Genomic DNA, 20,729 nt, shown 5'->3' with positions numbered 1-20,729 from the left:
ATTACATTGAATAAATATGAACTTCAATGATTCCATATTCTACAAGACAGATTATACATATATTGAATATTGAAGCTCTGAAAAAGCAGTATACACTATTATGACTGTTTTAACTAATTATTTTATATTTTTGTCTTTAATAAATGCAGACATGGATAATATTTTGATATTTGTTCACCACAAGGGAGAATGGAATCAAAACATAGAGTATGTTGATTTTGAACCGATGGGAATTTTAGTCCGACAAGATTGTGATTATAAAAGTTTACTGGAAATATTGTCACAGCAACTCAATATCAACCATATGTCAACTTGCCTGGAGATCAAGTATCAAGTGAAAGATAATTACCCACCAATAAGAATAACAGACAATGGAAATCTATCATTCTACTTGGAATTGAAGAAGAAAGCAGCCGACTGTATGATGTACCCGTTGTGTATTTCATTCAAGTCATACGAAAAAGAAATGGCATTCTTTGAGTCAACTTTCAATATATCAAATGCGGACATACAATCAGGACAGCAATCTGCAAATGCATCGAAATCGACATATGAAGTTGATACAACAAGTGAAAAACAGAGAGAAACTATATCAGATGTGATAAATTATGCTAAATTTTTAACCGGCAGGTTCGAAAATGATGAAGATGAAGCGGAAAGCAGCTTTATAGGTGAAAGTGTGATAACAGACCCTAAACATGGAGAAATCAGAGAAGGACAGTATTACAAAAACAAATACGTTTTGAAATCAGTTTTGAGCTTTTATGCAATCAACAACCACTTCCAGTTCAAGGTACGAAGATCATGTGATAGACAATATTTCTTGAGTTGTTGTGATCCGGATTGCTCATGGAAACTTAATGCTTCGAGAAAAGGAAAAACACAGATTTTTATCATTCGAAAACTCAATATCAACCATAATTGCTCAATGTATGTGAGAACAAGTGATCAGAGGCAGGCGACATCAAATGTGATTGGACAATTCATCAAATCAAAGTACATAAACCTCAAAACTGTGTACAAGCCGGCTGATATTTTGAGGGACATGAAAGATGATTATGGAATAAAAATGAACTACTCCAAAGCCTACAGATCGAAAGCCGTAGCTCAAGAAATGGTGAGAGGAAAAGCAGATGAGTCTTTTTCATTACTACCGAGCTACTTGTACATGCTAATGGTTACAAATCCGGGTTCTTTTGTCAAATTGGAAGTAAATGATGATGACAGTTTCCTTTATGTTTTTATGGCGTTGAATGCATCGATAAAAGGATGGCAGTTTTGCATTCCCGTATTTGCTGTTGACGGTACTTTCCTTACTTCAGCCTATGGTGGTACGCTTTTAACAGCGTGTGCACAAGATGGAAATGGTAAGATCTTTCCTCTAGCTTTTTGCGTAGTTGATTCTGAAAACGATGCATCATGGGAATGGTTTATGAGAAGGATTAGAGATGCGTTTCAAATGCAAAGAGACATGTGTATTGTCTCCGATCGACATGAAAGCATAAAGAACGCAGCCGCTGCTGTGTTTCCAGAAGCTACTCATGCTTTGTGCACATTCCATTTGTACAACAACATTAAAAAAAACTTCAAGAAGTCATCAAAAGAGCTACGCGAAGCATTTTATGGTGCCGCAAAAGCTTACACGAAAGAGGCATTTGACTACTACATGAAGGAACTTGACAGTATGTGTAGAGGTTTAAAGACTTACCTGGAATCTGTTAAATATAAAAAGTGGGCGCGAGCACATTGCGAAAACAACAGGTACAAAGTCATGACAACTAATATTGCAGAATCAATGAATTCCAGAATAAGGGCTGGAAAAGATCTCCCCGTCACTACCTTACTTGAGTACCTACGAACAATGGTGCAAGAATGGAGCTACGCAAACAGACATTTGGCGAGATCAACTTTCACAGCCCTATCAAAAAGAGCAGAAGATATCTTGAATGAAAATTACATTAACTCACTGAAATTAGTGGTATGAATTTATATATCAGATTAATATATAAAGTTTACATTCAGTTCATATATGGTTAATATCAAGTTTCTGGTATTTAACAACAAATGCAGGTTTCAAATTCAAATGACAACATAAAGACAGTGTTTCAACATACAACAAAGTTCATTGTAGACCTCAAAGAAAGAACATGCACATGTAGAAGGTTCCAAATTGACGACATTCCTTGCCCACATGCAATGGCAATACTCAAAGAAATGAATCAAGATCCTTACAAATTTTGTTCTGATTATTTCACAAAAGAAACAATATTGAAGACATATGAGGAAACAGTTTATCCGGTGGAAGACCAAAATACGTGGAATGTGCCGGAAGAAGTGGCTCAAAAGATTGTAACTACACCACATGGAAGAACAAAGTCAGGAAGGCCTAGAAAGCAGAGAATTAAAAGTCGTAATGAAACTAGAGGTCATAGCAAGTGTAGCAGGTGTCAAAAGTATGGGCACAATGTGAAGACATGCAAAAATATGCCTACAAAAAATTAATTCAGTTTATTGAAGTTCATATCAGGTTTATTTTAGGTTTTTATGAAGTTGACATATCTTTTACTTAAAGACATATTCAAATTTGAAAAGTAATATAAATTTCAGTTTCTCTATATATAAAATGTCACATATATGTGCTGAAAAATAAATTTACACTTAATAGAGTAACATTATGAATATTAATTAAATTTCAGTCAAGTTTACATATGATTTATATCTAGTTCATATCTGGTTCATATCTAACACAGTTAATGTCTAAAACTATTTATTTATATAATTTAAACAAATAAAATGTCTAAATTCAATAATGAAAGTTATTAGATTATTAAATTTGTTATCCATTTGCTTAAATTTTATAATTGGACAAGACATTATAATTTTCATTTTTACTTTATATTATAATTAACATATTGTTCACATATGGTTCATATTAAGTACATATGAACATGTGTATTTTTTATTCATATTTGCATATAAATTAAGACAGATAAGTATTAAATTATATAAAATAATAAAAGAAAAAAAAAGAAAATAAGAAAAAACAGAGTCCAAATATAATTAAAACCATCAAATCCATAATACAATCCTAAAAAAACACAAATTGAATACATATTAAGAACATTCAAATGTAAAATACGATAATACAGGAGATATTCAAAAAGGATTTCAAATCCAAAAGATGCATAAACCTAAAGGTTCATCAAACACTCAAAAATGAGAACAATCAAATCCTGTTGATCTTTACAGGACCTTCATCTTCACTCAAAGCTGCAAATTCATCCTTCCAACATCCATAAGTATATAATGAGCAAGCATAACGAGCTCGATGTTCTTTGATATCGAAATCATCACTCATAACTTTTCCATCAACAAAAAACTCAGCAGCGCAAAACATATGAACTCCACAATCACTGGAAAAAAGGAGGAAAATAGTGAAAATATATCAAAATTAAGAGTTGACATTAGGTTCATATTAAGTAACAATAACTTAAAAAAACTGCAGGTAAATAAAAAATTCACAAGAATAAAAAAAACTTACATATCAGTTTGCACAGGTATGTTTTCCACATTTACAATTCTGAATGGATCAGTAGAACTCTTTTCCTCATAAGGACCGGTAGTAGTATCAATGTCATTCCGAGAATCAAATAAATTGACTGCATCAAAGTATAGTGGAAGCAAGACACTATAGCATTCAACATACTCGTTCGCTGATTTGTCACGTCGCGCTGATCTCAATGAATTGTAGACATAGATGCACCGTTCCTTAAAATTCAGACGAGCTAATATCCAATGCCAATCTTTCCCACAATTAATCGGAAAAAGAACATCATCGACATCAGCCCACTTGGTGTTGCAACATATACGACCACCGTTAATGTAATCAGCCTCAGAACTTTTTGAAGAAATAAGTGACAAATCTTTGCTTTTCGAGTACAAATTGTAGATGGCTTGAATACGTCGATCGAAGAAAGTATCAGTAGTTGTACATCTGGTGGTTGCAGCATGTCCAAGTTTCACCTTTTTCCTCAAATAGTAAAGCAAAATATCAACATGCTGCCAAAATGAACATAATTTAAACATAAGTTAATATAGAGTTCACATATGGTTAATACAACTGTCTTCATTAATTTAAATAATAAAAAAAAAATTAAAAAAAAAACAAATAAAAAAGGAATATACTAACAGAACAAGAAATAGGCTGTCCAGAATGATAAAGTTGGTAAAACCATGATTTCAATTCAATATCAACCACGCCGAATCGAAAACGGGGACACAAGATGGCATGCGAATCTTCGTAAATTTTCTTCCTAAAAATAAAATATAAACAAATTAGATAACTAAACTTAAGAAAAATAACAATAGAAATAAAATAAGTTGAGATTCTAACCTAGACTTTTTAGGACGTCCTTCTTCCAACCATTTCCGAAAAGGTTCCCGTTTCTTCAAATCACAAAAAAAATTGCCATTTTCATGAAATGGACAAATACGAACACAACCAATAGATTGCTTCGGAACAATACAGCCTGAAGAAGAACCAAACTCATTCAGAAAAGGCGACTTCATCAAAAAACTAGGTTTAATAACCCTCTTAGTAGGAACTGGGGTATGAAAATCAGGATTTATGGAATCAATACCAAAGTTAGCTTGGACATAATCAACCTATCAAAAAACATAAAGCAAGAAGCAGTAAGTGACCTCATATGAACTATAAATTGACCAAATGTAAACCATGAAGAATGAAATAAAAAATTTACCTGTCTCAACTTCAATTTAGCATGAGCTTCCGCTGCTTTTTCGAGAACCTCATCGATGTCCTCAACTGATAAATTGAAGGTTGGAGAAGTCAAAATAGCATTTCTTTGATCCGGAACCTATTGAATTAAAAGTATAAGAGATAAGAAAAGAAAAATAAAAAAACTAAATTTCAAACTAATAAATATACCTCAGTAACCGGAGAGACAACAACAGCAGAATCCATATTTTTTTCAGTCGCAAAATCAGAAAGAACATTGATCCCAACAGCAGAACCAACATTCTTAGAGCATCCAGCAGCTTCATAATCCGCAACAAACACACGATCAACATCGTCAACTTTGACATCATTAACAGCCTTGTCATCAACCGAATATACATCTTCAGTTTTTTTGCTCTTTTCTTCTTCACCACAGAACTCCTTGTCATTGTTTTCATTGCTAGAAATAGACTTATTATCTATTTCTTTATCGGAAAATACATTTTGACGAGCAACAGAATCTTCACCTCCTCTATTGCTTTGAGCAACGCTAGCAGTAAAACTGTCATTCTTTGAACTTTCCTCTACAGGAAGTGCACAATTTTCTTCTTTGACAACACTTGATGTCTGCATGCTAGCCGATGCTTCCTGTTTTTTGCTACTAACCTGACACAAAATAGAGTTCATATCAAGTTCATATCAAGTTCATATCAAGTTACAAAGAAATAAAATAAAAGAGCAAACATTATATTTTACAAAAACCTTTAAAATTGGTTCAGATTCATCAGAAACGGTATCTTCTGAGTCCATAGGTTCTTCAGATTGAACAGTTTTATCACCAAGAAATGGACTAGCATCATCATTTTCATTTTCATCACGAGAAGATGAGACATCTTTCTCCGAATCAACAACTCCATCAGCCTGTAATTAAGAAAAAAAATTAAGAAAGAAATAATAAGAGATTAACTATTAAAAAACAGAAAAACATATAAAAAAACAAAGTAATAAAAAGCTAAATTTGGAAATCAGAATATGTTACCTGTTTAGAATCAACGGTAGGATTAAGCTTAACATTCAATAAAGTCACAACCTTTAGGACTTCAGAAACTTTAGAGTTGAAAAATTGTTTCAACTTGGAAATATCAGACTGCATAGTCTTCTGACCAGCCACCAAAAACTCTAACTTCTCTTCTATTATACTTAAATCAATCAATTTAGACGATGGATCACGATCCCTTGATATGTCAAATGCCGGACGGTAACCAACTTCACATCCATCTTCTTTGCCAACGCTCACATCATCACTAGCCTTGCCCTTGCCCTTATTTCTTTTGAAAAAATCACCTAAATAAAGGGCATTCCTCTCTGCCGGTGTTGGAACAATAGAACGAAATGTTACCTGTTACATATAAACAAAAATATGAACCCAATATAAACTATATATCAACAAAGAACAAATAGTAAATATAAATAACAAAGTTGAATTTTAAAAAGATACAAACCTTATCGGATGCAACATCAAGAAATATTTCTCTGTCAACTGGAATATAATATGGGAAAAAGAACGCTTGCCACCTTAAAATGCGCGGGATAGCAGTTTTGTTAACAAGCTGAACAAAGGAATTTTTGACCGTCGGGCAACATTCATAGAACCAGCAAAGCAGTACTTGTGGGAAACCGATGAGGCGATACTTATAAATTTCATTCTCAGATTTTGACTTCTTAAGACTACCAGGACTAAGAACTGCCTTAGTAGTCAAAGAATCGAACGTGTACTTGAATACGTCGATTCCCCAAGGATAATCATTAAAATCTGCAGAATCAACTACATCAAAGTCCTTTAACTGAATACGGGTAGTCATTGGTGAAGCTAGCAAAAAGTTATGTAAAAAGTGCATAAATGCAATCTTAAAACCATCCTCATCCGACTCCCAACGCCTAGACTTAAACAAATCATGAAGGGTTTGTTTCGAAACTGATTTACACCCACTAAAATATGTATCAATAAGACCATTGGAAACTTGTGGATAACCATACTTGTTACTGTCACCTATGCATTTTAAACCTGAAATTAGAGCGAATTCTTCAATTCCAAATTTCAATCTGTGTCCACCGACCTCGAACCACATTTCAGTCTTGTTTGGTTGATGTACTTCCCTCAAAAGTAAACAGTGAATAATCTGATTTTGAACTTTTATTTTAGGAATGTCCAACAGATAACCAAAACAAGACTCCTTAAACATTTTCAATTCAGCCGGATTGAGAATCGAGTTAATCTCCTCAATAACATCATATGACATCCACGTATCAATTTTAGAATGAAACCGAGCTTCTGGCTTCACTTTAAAGTGCCATTGCTATACAAAAAATAAATGAAAAATTGTAAGTTTACACAGAAACACAATGTAAAAAACATATAAAAACAATTGTAAATTGAAAATGTAAACATACAAATGGAAAAACAAACAAACAAAGAATCTAATGAATTTTAATTTAAGTTACAATAACCTAAAATAAACTAATTGTAAACCCAAAAAATTATTGAACAAATTAATAATCATACCTTAGGTGCAGATTCTGTCGGTTCATTGATGGAAATGCCCTTTTGCTTCTTAGATGAGTGAGTTGACACAGAAACACAATGTCAGCAACATATAAACACAACTATAAATTAGAATTGTAAACATAAAAATTAGAAAAACAAACAAACAAAAAATGTAATGAATATTAATTTAAGTTACAATAACCTAAAATAAACTAATTATAAATCCTAAAAAATTATTGAAAAAATTAATAATCATACCTTAGGTGCAGATTCTGTCGGTTCATTGATGGAAATGCCCTTTTGCTTCTTAGATGACTGAGTTGACACAGAAACACAATGTCAACAACATATAAACACAACTATAAATTAGAATTGAAACATAAAAACTGGAAAAACAAACAAACAAAAAATCTAATGAATATTAATTTAAGTTACAATAACCTAAAATAAACTAATTACAAACCCTAAAAAATTATAAAAAAATTAAGAATCATACCTTAGGAGCAGATTCCTTCGATTCATTGATAGAAATGCCCTTTTGCTTCTTAGATATCCGAGCTAGCTCATCTGCATGTCTCTTATTAAGAGAAAGAGGAGAACGGACAGCTGGGGGTTCTCCTGTTGATTTTCCCTGTGCATTTGCTCGAACCTTTGTTGCAACAGTTTTCTTCCTCATAGCAGCAGTTTCAATTTTAGATTGTTTATCAGAAGCTTTGCGCGTCGTAACCATTAGAATAGGTTAAAAAAGAAGTTGCAGAGAATATAAAGGAGTGAGAACAGATATTATGAGAGATAATGGAGTAAATGTGGTGAGAGTGACGAGCAGTTACAAAGATCGTGGAGTAAATCTGAAAGAGTAATGGAAGTAATGGAAGCAGTTAAGAAAAATGAAAAATGAAGAAGAAGAAGGAAGTGAGGGAAATGATAGGGTGTTATAGACACAAAGTAAAGTTGTGTAGCATAAGGATAGAATGGGAAACTAAAAAGTAAAAAGGTATGCGTAGAAAGATGATTTGAAAAAAGGGGGATTTTTGCAAAAAATAAAAAGCTGGGTTATAAACACAAAGATTTGAATTTTTGGGTGATTTGGTGTAATTTTCTCAAAAAAAAAAGAGAGAGGAGAGAGAGAAAGAGAGAGAGAGATAAAAAAATATGACAGCTGTAACATGATAAGAGAAAATATAATTAGAGTAAATAATTAAAGAAAAATAGGTATAATTATAATATAAACATGCTTTAGTGTAAAAAAATAAAATCTTTTTATCTTTTTCTTATTGAGGTAGGAAATCAAATTATTTTAAAAAAATAGAGTATTATCCTAATCTTCCCTTTTCAAAATGAACAAGTTTCCTGTGCCACCTCTTGAAATTCGGCAAATTAGCAAATGGAAAGTTCATTTTACACGAAATTTCATTTTAATCATGACCTTTAGAAGTTGTCATTTAAAGGCACGGACTTTCATTTTATTTCAAATCTATCACCAAAGGTAAATTCAGTGTATTTTATCTGATTAAAAATTTCTAATCCTAAATACTCTAACTGAAAGATAATAAGATTTGATGTTGATTAGTAACTTGGGTCTTTCATTAATGGTTTAGTGAAGAATTTAGTTAATAAAAATACATTGAAATGATGAATTTGAAACAATATAAAAATTTGTGCCTTTAAATGACAACTTTTAAAAGTCATGATTAAAATGAAACTTCGTGTAAAGTTCGTGATTTTTTTAGGAATTAACCTAATTCAATATAAGTAGGAGCTTATTTATTGTTGAAGAAGCTTTACAACGAGCAAATTTCAGTTTTTGAACTGCGCCAATACGCCAACTCCTGTATTTTCATAGCGCATGAAGAAGTACCAGAATGACCCTTTATTCATTTTACAATGTATATTGTAATAGATCAAAACAATTTACCATAATCCTCATTCTTTTGCTTACCTTAAGTCTTGATCCAAATATGTAATTTCCAACTGACCGTGACCACTTTCAGGTGATGTTATTTGTATCTGTAGATAAGCAGATCAAGCACCTGGTTCAAAAAATCAAGAAAATAGTAATGGTACTCCTGAAAGCAAAATCTTTCATTGTTGACTCATGATTTTCCGGTACAATCCCATCTCGCACAAGTTGTCTCAGAACGGGAAAAAAGAAACTGTATTTCGCTATCACACAATTGATAAAAAATTTGAATACAAAATTCTTCCAACGGACTCGGCATCAGGAATGAAGTGATGATACACTATGTTGCATGTCGAGTCAGCATTTGTTTTCCGTCCCGGAAAGACATCTGAAACTCCAATTTGGCCGTTTTCTATTTCAGTATTTCTATTTCCGTGTAACATTGATAGACAATAGAGATATCACCGTCTAAATCTCAAATTGGTTGAAAAATTATATATAATGAAGTGCAATGCCATTAGAGGTTTGACCTACCAGACCAGCAATTCTGAAGAAATCAAATTTAACAGCCACCTTTCTTGCATTTAAAGGTACCAAATTAGCAGTAACCTATGGATAAAGAAATAAGCAGATTATAATATGAGACAATAATTGTATGTTTACAAATCAAATTCTGATTATTAAGAATAAATAGTAGCTGATTAAAGAATGGCCAAATTCTAATTACGAGCAAAATCTGATCAACAAACAGTTCATAAATCTCAAAAACTAAGAGAATATTGTAATTAGGAGGTTTTGACCGATATGTCTCATAAGAAATCTGCCAATTTGGAATTCTCATATGCATATGCGGCAATTAGAAAGCAATGTGCGTGAAATTTTAAAGATCTAGTCAAAAGTAAATATAAGAATAAATTATGACACTTACATAATTTACACTTCAGTTCTTTTTATTTTAAAATCAAACGCTATAGCCCTTTATTTTTGTTTTTATCAATAATTTAGTCATTCCGTTCATTTTAGGTGTTAGCCAACAAAGTCAACGAAACTATAGTCCCCCCATTTTTGTTTTTTGTTTTTCAACGATTTCATCTTTTATTTTTATTTTTGTCAACGATTTCGTCGCTCAGAATTTGAAAGTTAATATACCTTAAGTTTTTTTACTTTGTTGACTAACACCAAAAATGGAACGAAAGACTAAAATGTTTACGCATATAGTTTAATTTTTAAACAGAAGGGACTAAAGTGTGAATTATATTAAATATGAGGGGTCTAATAATAATTTGCTCATACTTTTTTTTATAACACCATTTTATTGTGAAATGTCGGGACATATTTGTTGATGAACAATATCATATTCTTGGAAGTTTAAAAAAGAGGGTTTAGTTAAAATATTTAAGGCCATTATCAGTTCTAATGTTATTATTGATAACCGCTTTTATTTACAACTGATCAAGTATATATACAAGAAAAAGAAATACACTAACTACGTGTTTTATAGGAAAAAAATTTGTGTGAATTAAATTCACCACGTAAAATGGTTACATGGCAAACTTGTTCACACAAGTATTTCTCATTTTATACAATAGTCAACCTAATAAGTACGAAAAATTTGACAAAATTAAGTGTCTTGTTTCAAAAATGTTTCGAAAACCGAAAACTTTCAGAAGCTCTCGAAAATTCATAATAAAACATTTTAGGCCGTTTTTGTAAATAAAAAAATTTAGACAATAAAAAAAAAAAAATTCTCAATAGATAATTTTTTAGGAGGTTTTGACAGATGTTTCTCATAATTTAGAATTCTCATAAGCATATGGGCAATTAGAAAGCAATATGCGTGAAATCTTAATACTTTAGTCACTTCAAGTATATATATATATATTTCTTTTTCATAACACCATTTTGTTGTGAAATGTAGGGATAATTTGTTGCTGAACAATACCATATTCTTGAAAGTTGGAAAATAAGGGTTTAGATAAATTATTAAAGGTCATTATCAATTCTATTGATATTGATAACCGCTTTTATTTACAACTGATCGACTATAGATACAAGAAAAAGAAAACTAACACACTAGCTACGTGTTTTATAGGCTTGCCACATAAGCTATCTTACATTACAGTTCAATGTAGATTTAATTTCTAATTTCTTTTTGATTTCTAAATTTAATACCTATTAGTTTTTTCATTGATTTGATATCTCATTATAAATTAAAAACATTACTTTCTTATTTTTTGGTTAAACCAAAAATTCAACAGAATCATGCTACTTAATTAGTTCGATTATTTTTTGTCATGTACTATATAGTTTTAACATTTCATCGACCGGATGCTCACTTTTAGTAATGCATCTAGCTACCTACCTGACACCAAATATATTCAACTCTAAACTAATAGAAAGACCGAACAAAATTAAAAAGTGATATGTTCGATTTATATATTATAAATTTAAAATAAAATAGTTCACTTTGGGATTTATATGCAAAGACCAAACAATAAACTATAAAACTTTATTATAATTTTTTTATTACATTTTTTTTGTTTAAATACTAGTAAAATATATAATACATTAAAATTTGAATTGGACTTGAGATTTATATTTAATATATTTAAATTTTTTATTTTCTTATTATTTTTTCCACACAACCAAATCTTATATAAATATTTTGTACTATTTAATTTTTATTTTATTCTTTATAGAACAATTTGATTTTAGATTTCACTAAAGCAAACCAAATTAAATGAAACTTGCACACATCTAATTGGTAATTTTATTAATTGTAACTTTTTTTATAATTTTAATTATATTTTTTATTGACTCTAGTTCTTTTATAATATATTAGAACATTTTTTGAAATTTTGAAATATGGAATTTTACTTTATTTTAAAGGAAAATTGAATTTTAAATGACATGGTAAAGATTCTTTGAATATTTTGACTTTAGTGCCACGTCGTTAAAATTGATTGACTTTTTCATTCTAAAATAAAGTTGAAATTTAATCTTAAAAATAAATAAATTTTAATAATAAAATTATAATTTGATAAAAGTAGAATGATCTTAAGAGTTTACCAGGGAGAGACTTGCCCTTATTTTCATGTTTTTTTTTTGGTAATTTTTTTTTATGTTTCTTTGTTACCACCGCAAATCACTAAATAAGTAAAGTAAGAACTAAGAAGCACTACAATTTTAGCAAATAAGTAAAGTAATTATATCTAATGCATCTTAAACTCTTTCAACGTAAATATCTAATGCATCTTAAACTCTTTCATTTTTGCCCATAGTGAAGTTTTCTATAAAATTATTTTAACATGATTAAAAGAAGGGTAAAAAGAAGTTTAATGAAAAAACATTCTAAAAATAAAAATGCTACTTCCTAAATAGAAAGTCCCAAAATGAGTAATAAATAAGTAAAGTAATTAATTAATATATATCTCCTAATCTATAACCAGAAAGAAAATTCTATCACGTAGCCGACGTAACCCAACCCTATAAATAAGTAAGTAAATAACCCTAGCTACTCTTACTCTTCTCTTCTTTACTTCTAAGCTTTGATCTGCGTTCTTCTTAATTTGTTAGCAATGAGCTGTATCATGGACCTCACTCGCTGTGGTTTCCAGTTTGAGCCTAGAGATGATCAAATTGTCCACTTATATCTACTCAACAAGGTCCGTGGAACCCCACTTCCATGCCAAGGACTCATTCAAGATTGCGATATCTACGGCGATCAAGAACCCTGGCAGATTTGGGATAGACTTGGCGGACCAACGTACAACAACAACGACTTTCTTTACGTTTTCAGCTGTTTGAAGAGGAGGACTGCCGGGGGTTCTACGTTCAAACGCAATGTGGGATCCAGCGGAGGGACTTGGCGCGGAGAGGACACAGGGAAGAAGTTTGAGGTACAAGGAATTGGATGGACTCAAAAGCGGTTTTCATATCGAAACAAGAAGAATAAGTGTGAGAATGGGTGCTGGTTGATGCAGGAATATTGTCTTGATGAATCTGAAGGGACTGTGGTGTGCCGGATAAAAAAGAACCACAAGAAAAGAAAGGGTGAAGATGGGGCTGATGGGTTTGGATCGAAGCGCGCGAGGAGGGATGAACAAGTTATTGGTGTTGAAGAAGGTGTACAAGTTGTTTCTGTTCCTGCTGTTGCTGCTGCTGACGAACAAATGGAAGATGTTGAATTTGCAAATTATTTGGGTTCACAGCTTCAAGATGAACAAGTTGTTTCTGTTGCTGCTGATCAAGGACAAAGGAGTACTATTGCTTCTGAACAAGTTCCTGCTACTGAAGAAGAAATTGATGAACTTGAATTTGCAGAATTCCTGGCTGAGCTTCAAGATGATGAAGAAGAAGAAGTTAAAGAAGTTGAACTTGCAGAATATGAGGCTGCGATGCTTCCAGTTGAAGAACAAAGGACTGCTCTTTCTACGGAAGATGTTGAACTTGCAAATTATGTGACTGCACAGCTTCAAGATGATAAAGTTGTTTCTGTTGCTGCTGCTGAAGAACAAAGGACTGCTTTTTCTATGGAAGAAATTGAACTCGCAAATGACGTGGCTGCACAGCTTCAAGATGATCAAGACCTTGCAGATTATATTAGATATCAGTTCTTGCAGAACCATGAGGATAGATTTACAGTTTAAAGAGTTTAGGTTATTAATGTTGTGAATATACTTGTTAAATATAGATTTACTCATTTCAGTGAATTCCTAAATTTTGTTGAATTTAAAAACTCATATTAATTGTTTTGTGCTTTATATGGTGAATTATTCTGACATCAATATGGTTTGGCAATTGTGCTTTTTTAATTTCTTATCAACTTCCAATAGCTGCCTGGCTCTTGTCTTGGATTACTATGTCTATTTTGTTGAATTCCACCTACTGTTTCTATACCTGATTTTAGATTTGAGAACATCATGTATTGTATGCTAATTGGTTTGATGCAAGGTTTCTTGATTGTGCCTGTTAATACAATGGTATTGCAATCTCAACTCAACATTGCCTGTAATCTTCAATCTTTTATTCAGATAATACTAAACATACAAGCAAATATGCCAGTATCTTTATTTCTTAGATCCATCTCCACCTTCATTTAGTTGATGCTGCACGAAAATTATGGATTCACGGAGTTAGGTAGCGAAGATCATTCAATAATACACATAGAATCTAAAAATTACGAGGAATACTTACGCTTGACAGTTAGTGGTTCTTGAGATGTTGGGGAGGGAAGAGGCAGCGTCGTCCTTTATATTGGGGTAATGAGCAGCCGCTGTCTTAATACATTTGCATGCAGCTCGCTTATCGGCTAGAGTTTGAGCAAGCGTCTTAATGTTCTTGATCCCAGCACAGCATGAAGCTGAAGGAGAAGCGTCTGCTCTTGTCAGGAACGGAATGCAAGTGGCTAGAGACGAGTTCACTTGTCTGCAGTCCACAGCTTCTCCCGGCATCACTAATTGTGATGCATAACATTAGCATTTCAGCTTTATTATTTTGGCTTCATCTCTGCTTTAAAATGTCACTTGATCATCCTTTAACTGTAAACAGTGGTCAAGCTTTTTGTATTCTTCTAACAGTTTTGATAAGATTACTACCAATCTTTGACATTGGTTTCTATTTTTTTAATTTGCATCATAATCTGGGCCATTCAATCTGATGGAATCGATGAGTTAGAATGCCAATTTGAGTACTTGTTAAATATAGTGAATTCATAAGTTCTGTGCTTTACATGGAGAATTGTTTCGAGTGTAAAACATTGCTGTTATATTTAAGGATGAAGATTAAAGAGACTTTTCCAGTTCAGAATAGATTAATTTCCAATGAATTGAGGGTCAGTGGTATAATTTCAATTCTTAAACTTAAAAAAGTAAAGAAATATTACATGTACAAGGGCTAAAAAGTATCTTAAAGTCTGGTTTTATTAATGGTATATTAAGTTTCAGATAAAAAAAACAAATAGTATATTACAGAGGGACTCTGTAAGATGGATCCACCATTTGTAAAATGAACAAGTTTCCTCTGTCACCTCTTGAAATTCTGCAAATAAGCAAATGAAAATTCAATATAAGTAGGGGCTTACAATGAGCAAATTTCAGTTTTTGAAGTGCACCAATAACACCTACTCTTGTATTTCCAAGCGCATGAAAAGTAACCGTGAAGATATTTATGTGTAGTATCTTATGATAATTTCAACATGTGTGTGTTTAACATCTTCACGATAGTTTTTCTTATCGTTTTAAAGATACAAAAGCATTTAAAATAGACCAAATTTGATTTATATGAGCGCGGTCCATAAGTTGAAGAAGTACCGGAATAACCCTTTACTCATTTTACAATGTATACTGTAATAGTTTAAAATAATTTAACATAATCATCATTCTTTTGCTTACCTTAAGTCTTGATCCAAGTATGTAATTTCCAACTGACCGCGACCACTTCCAGGTGATGCTATTGATATCTGTAGAGAAGCAGATCAAACGTACAGCTTGGTTCAGAAAAACTATAAGATAGTAATAATACACATGAAAGCAAAATCTTTCATTGTTGACACATGATTTCCCGGTACAATACCATTTCGCCCAAGTTGTTTCGAAACCCGAAAAAAGAAACTATTTTTCGCTATCAAATAGTTGATAAAATTGTTAAAAACAAAATTCTTCCAATGTGTCCCGGCATCAGGAATGTAGTGATGATATACACTATGTTTCATGTCGCGTCAGCATTTTTTTCCTGTTCCGGAAAGACATCTGAAACTCCGATTTCGCCGTTTTCCATTTCAATATTTTTACTACCATGTAACATAGATAATATAGAGATGCACCATCTGAATCTCAGATTGCTTAAGAAATTATATCTAATGAAATGCAGTGCTATAAGAGGTTTGACCTACCAGACCAGCAATTCTGAAGAAATCAAATTTAACAGCCACTTTTCTTGCATTTAAAGGTACTAAATTAGCAGTAACCTGTAGATAAAGGAATAAGCAGATTTCATGAGGCAATAACTGTATGTTTACAAAGCAAATTCTGATTACTAAGAATAAATAGTACCTGATTAAAGAATGGCCAAGTTTCCATGTTTTGAGCCCTTAAAGTATCCACATTGATTGCCTGGTAAATTTTTCCATTTGGTCTTAGCCATTTTGGCCTCTGTTACAGCACACATGATAAAATCGTAATCAGCAAATCAGGAATCAGATTTGAAAAGGCATTTTGAAAAATTCAAATGCAGTAGTTTCCCCAAACTGTACGAGTGGCTCACCATAAACCCGGTCTAGGTAAGAATTTCCCACATATTCATGATTTGGAATCAAAGTAATGATATTTTTAGCAGTGCACCGAAAGTAATAAAGGTTGGGAATATTTCAATACCTTTACTTGAAGAATAGATTGAGATGTTGTATATAGAAGCTCCCACTTTCCATTCAGCAGATTAGATTTCAGAGGCTCCTTTACTTTATTCACTGCCTCGAGTTTACGAGCAATCTGATCAACAAACAGCTCATAAACCTCAAAAACAAAACTAAATGCAAATGAAAATGAATACAATTCTGAAAGCATATGTAGAGAATTATAATCTGATAAAACCAAACCAAGATCAAGTTCTACCTCATTGACACGTTCTTGATCTCCAGGCGAAGCCTCAGCACCTCGATCTAGTGGAGCTATGGCCTCAAAGAGTTCTTCTTTAAGGCTTTTAACATCTTTTTCTTTTGACAGGAAACCCTGTAAGAAGGAAACTCTAGTCCTCCATTTCCGACAATCAGAAATCGCATACTCATTGCTTTTGCTGTTAGAACTTATCTCTATTTGGGTATTAGGTTCTCGGGTTAAAGATAAAGAATTTAATGAGAGATTAGATTGTAAAGGATGAGAAGTGAAGAGCTCAGCCAAGTGCAGTGTTGTTCTTAGTTTAAAACCTGAAGAAGTGGTGGCCATTAGTGGTGGTGGACTGGTGGTGAAATTTGCTTCTTTTATGAATGTTAGTATTCCTTCAGTTTGTGGATAAGGGGTTTTATCCAGTCCTGTTACGCCACATGTCATTCTAAGATGAATAATTCCACAAATATTCAATGGAGAGAAATTTAGCAACTTTATTTATAACTCTTTTTGGAATTTCAATTAGTACAATATTCCGAGTGGAAGATAATCTATTCTATATACAGGAAAAAGAGTCAAAAATGTATCTATAACATCATTTGTATACATCAGAGAGCCTGGGATTATCTGCAAGCAAAACCTGCAGTAACCTTTTCATTCTCATGATCAAATACCAGGAAGATACAATGTGGGGATGTGATTGAGCAATCAAGCAGGGACACGGTAAGAGGGGTCGATCATTTTCAAGACGAACAAATTTCCTTTGTCACCCCGGGAGATTCTGTTGAAAGAAAAATGAAACTTGATTAAGTGAAGAACAAAAATGACTATTATGTGCATTAATTACAGCAGAAATCAGTTGAAAATGCATAGTATAAGTATCGCTAAATTAAGGGATGAGTGTCCAAAGATGATTTTAAATGCAATAACTTGCTAAAGATGAAGCACATTTCCATTCCCAGAGGTGAATCATATGCGAGATTGTATAGTCATTTTGATCATCTTAAGTTCAGTTGGATTATGAACTGAAAATGGACACAGAGACTCACTAATAAACTTGTATTCTTAATAGCTACTTTTCAAGTTCTATTATTTTGTTCTCAGCAAATTATGGTACATTTCCTGTAAAAGTTGAGTTATTAAAGCACGAAACAAACAGGAATATATTTTTAAAACTAATCTTAGTTCTTCATCCAAATATGTAGTTTCCAACTCGCCTCGAGCTCTTCCGGGTGCCTTGATTGGAATCTAGCAACCATGATGAAATCAATGTTTTCATAGCTTATATGGACGAGAGTACTTCACATCTTAAAAACTATTATAAGCCTGTTAGAAAAGTGAATGCAGATTTTTCTTTGAATTAATTGTTTGATTCTTTATTTTTTTCTTATTTTTCCAAACTTACTTTTGAAAGAACATCTATTTACCTACTTTTCCAGAATTCATTACCAAATACTCTGTAGGAGGTGAACTTTTCAAGATGATTCTACTAAATGAACCAATTTATTACTTTCATTTTTTTCTTTCTCTTCTCTAATCGGGGAGGAAACTTAGACTCGGCACGAGTGAGGACTCGAGTTTGAGTCGTCGACCAACCTAGAGGTATTGCCACTAGGCTACCTTGTGGCAGTAATTTAAAACAAAACTTCAGTGGTTAATGCTACTTTATGGTTTTAAAGCAAGGAACCTGAATTGACATTATGTAACCAAAAAAAATCTTACTCATAGAACAGTTCTTAAGCTTTTAAAACACGTAGCAGCTCATAAAATCTCAGAAATGTTGTAGTCAAGAAAAAGAACAAACATTGCAGTTGAAACTAACAAAATACTTACCAGACCTCCAATTTTGAAAGTATCAAACTGCACAGCCACTTTTTTCGCATTCAAGGGTGTTAGATCTGCAGTCACCTACAAAGCATAATTGTCAAATTGACAAGCACTTATTTAAGCCACAGCATAGAAATGATGAAGATTTGAACAAAATAAATGTAAATTCAAGAAAAGGGGAGATGATATATTATTGCAGATAAGCCAAAATTGTTGCAAGGAAACCTTAACGTTGAAATGGAAAAGGTCGAAATAGAAAACTGCAAAAACGCCCAAGTTTCAGAAGGTTCCCATTTTCGGAAATGAAACGCCAAAACATAGGACTCAACAAATTCCCGTGCAACATAGAAATAATAAAATACACTAGACTAGTTGGCAAATAATTTAAATCAGATGAGAATTCGGAATGTATTATTAAAATATTAACAGAAGCTAGAAGTTCAAAAAAGGCCGAAATGTGGGACTTGATAAATTTTTGAGAACTTTTAAAGAACAAATTACACTTCTGCTTAATTGGCAAATAATTTAACTCTGGCAAGAATTTGGAATGTACTAGTAAAATAATCACAGTAGCTAGTAGAAGTTCAAAAATAATTGCAAGGGCAAATTAATCTCTAAAATTACCTGGTTGAAGAGTGGCCAGGATTCCATATTTTGTGCCCTGAGTGTATCCACATTGATAGCTTGGTAGTTTGTTTTAGACCTTAAGAACTTAGGTCTCTGCAAAATTAAACAAAAGAAATGATAAAAATAAACTAGAAAAATAGTAAACCCTCTTCTTCTTTCCCTTCTTTTTCTTAAAGAAATAAGAAACTGGAGCAGTGTTTCAATAATCAGGACCCATGAACTAATAATAAGACAGTAGATATTAACACTCAACAAGCAGTCAGTGAGAGTGACACAGAATGAAAACTTTCCGACTCGTACGTTTCAGCATTTTGTTTCCCTTTTTGAAAATACTTATGTTTTTCTCACCATTTCCTTGATACATAGCTAACAGTACATAATTAACATTGAGTAAAGTTAGAGGTGAATGAACAAGATGAGTCATTGCAAGTACATAGCAAAGTGCCCATGAAAACGAATGTATAGCAATGGCAACCTAGCTAGCACGGACACTTCATTCAATCAACGTGTTCCATTTCGAAAACGTTTGAGACCCATGCCATTTCGGACACAAAACTTCATTTTATACATAGAAACCCCTAAAATAACACCATTTCGCTACCTAGATGGCAACTATTAAAATTCTGATTTGCTTAAGAAAGAGAAAACTTACGGAGGTTTGCAAAATAGACTGTGAAGTAGTGTAGATAAGCTCCCATTTGCCATTGATCAAATCAGATTTCAGCGGCTCCTTTGTCCGATTAACAGCTTCAAGTTGGCGTGCAATCTGTTAACACAAACACCAACACTTACTAATTGATCATTAAACATACATTTCAAGAACCCAATTCAGAGTCCCAAGTAAATGGACTAACCTCGTCAACTCTCTGCTGGTCTTCGGGAGTGGCCTCAGCGCCACGATCAAGAGGAGCAATGGCATCAAGAAGCTCTTCTTTAAGGACGTTGGCGTCTTTCTTCTTCTTCAAGAAAGCAGGAAAGAACGAAATTTTAGCTCTCCACTTATCATCGGAGCTGGAGTTAGTGTTAGTTTTACAGGTTGAAAGGTTCAAGAAATGGAATTTGGTAATGGGTTTGGGAGAAAAGTGGTTAAATGAGGTGATGGTGAGGCTGGGGATTGATGGGTTGGTAGTGAGAATTGCGAGAGAGTTTAGTGTTGAAGAAGATAAGGCCATGCCTATGCTCAGCTCTGTCTCTCTGTTCTCAATTCTTGGTTTTAGTGGCAGTTAATGATGGTTATTGCTGCGTGTGATCTTGCACGTGACATGTTATTTGCTTTTTCTTTAGGTAAAAGGCAGTGTAAGATATAATTAGGGGTGAGCAAGAATCCAACCAAACTGAAAAACTGGACCGAGCTGATTCGAAATTTATTGTTTAGTGCGGTTTTTCAGTAAAAATAGTTTAGATCGTTGTTAAATATGAGAAAATTTGGTGTTTGGTGTTTCATTTGGTTTGTAACTTTTAAAAAACCGAACCGACCGAAAAACAGAATCA

At 32.7% G+C, this 20,729-nt stretch overlaps 6 protein-coding genes across 6 annotated transcripts; 2 read left to right on the top strand and 4 right to left on the bottom strand.

Annotated features, from left to right (window-relative positions):
• The first annotated feature begins 151 nt into the window (after positions 1-151).
• LOC126661549 (uncharacterized) lies at positions 152-2,502 on the top strand. The gene is made up of 2 exons (XM_050355403.2): positions 152-1,978; positions 2,071-2,502. Exons 1-2 carry the CDS (start codon positions 152-154, stop codon positions 2,500-2,502), a joined length of 2,259 nt encoding a protein of 752 aa, XP_050211360.2.
• A 627-nt stretch (positions 2,503-3,129) lies between these two features.
• On the bottom strand, positions 3,130-7,351 carry LOC126660405 (uncharacterized). The gene is made up of 11 exons (XM_050353885.2): positions 7,302-7,351; positions 6,241-7,095; positions 5,778-6,137; positions 5,501-5,659; positions 4,949-5,404; positions 4,761-4,877; positions 4,641-4,665; positions 4,394-4,529; positions 4,190-4,313; positions 3,542-4,059; positions 3,130-3,413 (listed from the first exon to the last, which is right to left on the bottom strand). Exons 2-11 carry the CDS (start codon positions 7,036-7,038, stop codon positions 3,227-3,229), a joined length of 2,880 nt encoding a protein of 959 aa, XP_050209842.2. The 5' UTR covers positions 7,039-7,095; positions 7,302-7,351; the 3' UTR covers positions 3,130-3,226.
• Positions 7,352-12,761: 5,410 nt separating this feature from the next.
• LOC126661548 (uncharacterized) lies at positions 12,762-13,832 on the top strand. Its single transcript, XM_050355402.1, has one exon. It carries the CDS (start codon positions 12,762-12,764, stop codon positions 13,830-13,832), a length of 1,071 nt encoding a protein of 356 aa, XP_050211359.1.
• Positions 13,833-14,116: 284 nt separating this feature from the next.
• Positions 14,117-14,948, bottom strand: LOC126660414 (non-specific lipid-transfer protein A-like). Its single transcript, XM_050353900.2, has 2 exons — positions 14,380-14,948; positions 14,117-14,291 (listed from the first exon to the last, which is right to left on the bottom strand). Exons 1-2 carry the CDS (start codon positions 14,634-14,636, stop codon positions 14,282-14,284), a joined length of 267 nt encoding a protein of 88 aa, XP_050209857.1. The 5' UTR covers positions 14,637-14,948; the 3' UTR covers positions 14,117-14,281.
• Positions 14,949-15,026: 78 nt separating this feature from the next.
• On the bottom strand, positions 15,027-17,228 carry LOC126660408 (probable plastid-lipid-associated protein 4, chloroplastic). The gene is made up of 6 exons (XM_050353894.2): positions 16,794-17,228; positions 16,557-16,670; positions 16,236-16,334; positions 16,076-16,150; positions 15,576-15,643; positions 15,027-15,222 (listed from the first exon to the last, which is right to left on the bottom strand). Exons 1-6 carry the CDS (start codon positions 17,226-17,228, stop codon positions 15,150-15,152), a joined length of 864 nt encoding a protein of 287 aa, XP_050209851.1. The 3' UTR covers positions 15,027-15,149.
• A 30-nt stretch (positions 17,229-17,258) lies between these two features.
• On the bottom strand, positions 17,259-20,463 carry LOC126660410 (probable plastid-lipid-associated protein 4, chloroplastic). The gene is made up of 6 exons (XM_050353897.1): positions 20,093-20,463; positions 19,891-20,004; positions 19,236-19,331; positions 18,618-18,692; positions 17,967-18,032; positions 17,259-17,567 (listed from the first exon to the last, which is right to left on the bottom strand). Exons 1-6 carry the CDS (start codon positions 20,408-20,410, stop codon positions 17,493-17,495), a joined length of 744 nt encoding a protein of 247 aa, XP_050209854.1. The 5' UTR covers positions 20,411-20,463; the 3' UTR covers positions 17,259-17,492.
• Between the last annotated feature and the right edge of the window lie 266 nt (positions 20,464-20,729).

The sequence above is a fragment of the Mercurialis annua genome, linkage group LG8 (assembly GCF_937616625.2).
Source record: "Mercurialis annua linkage group LG8, ddMerAnnu1.2, whole genome shotgun sequence".
In the NCBI taxonomy this organism is placed as follows: domain Eukaryota; kingdom Viridiplantae; phylum Streptophyta; class Magnoliopsida; order Malpighiales; family Euphorbiaceae; genus Mercurialis; species Mercurialis annua.
Note: the sequence above shows the minus strand (reverse complement) of the source record. Positions and strands in the feature narration are given on the sequence as shown.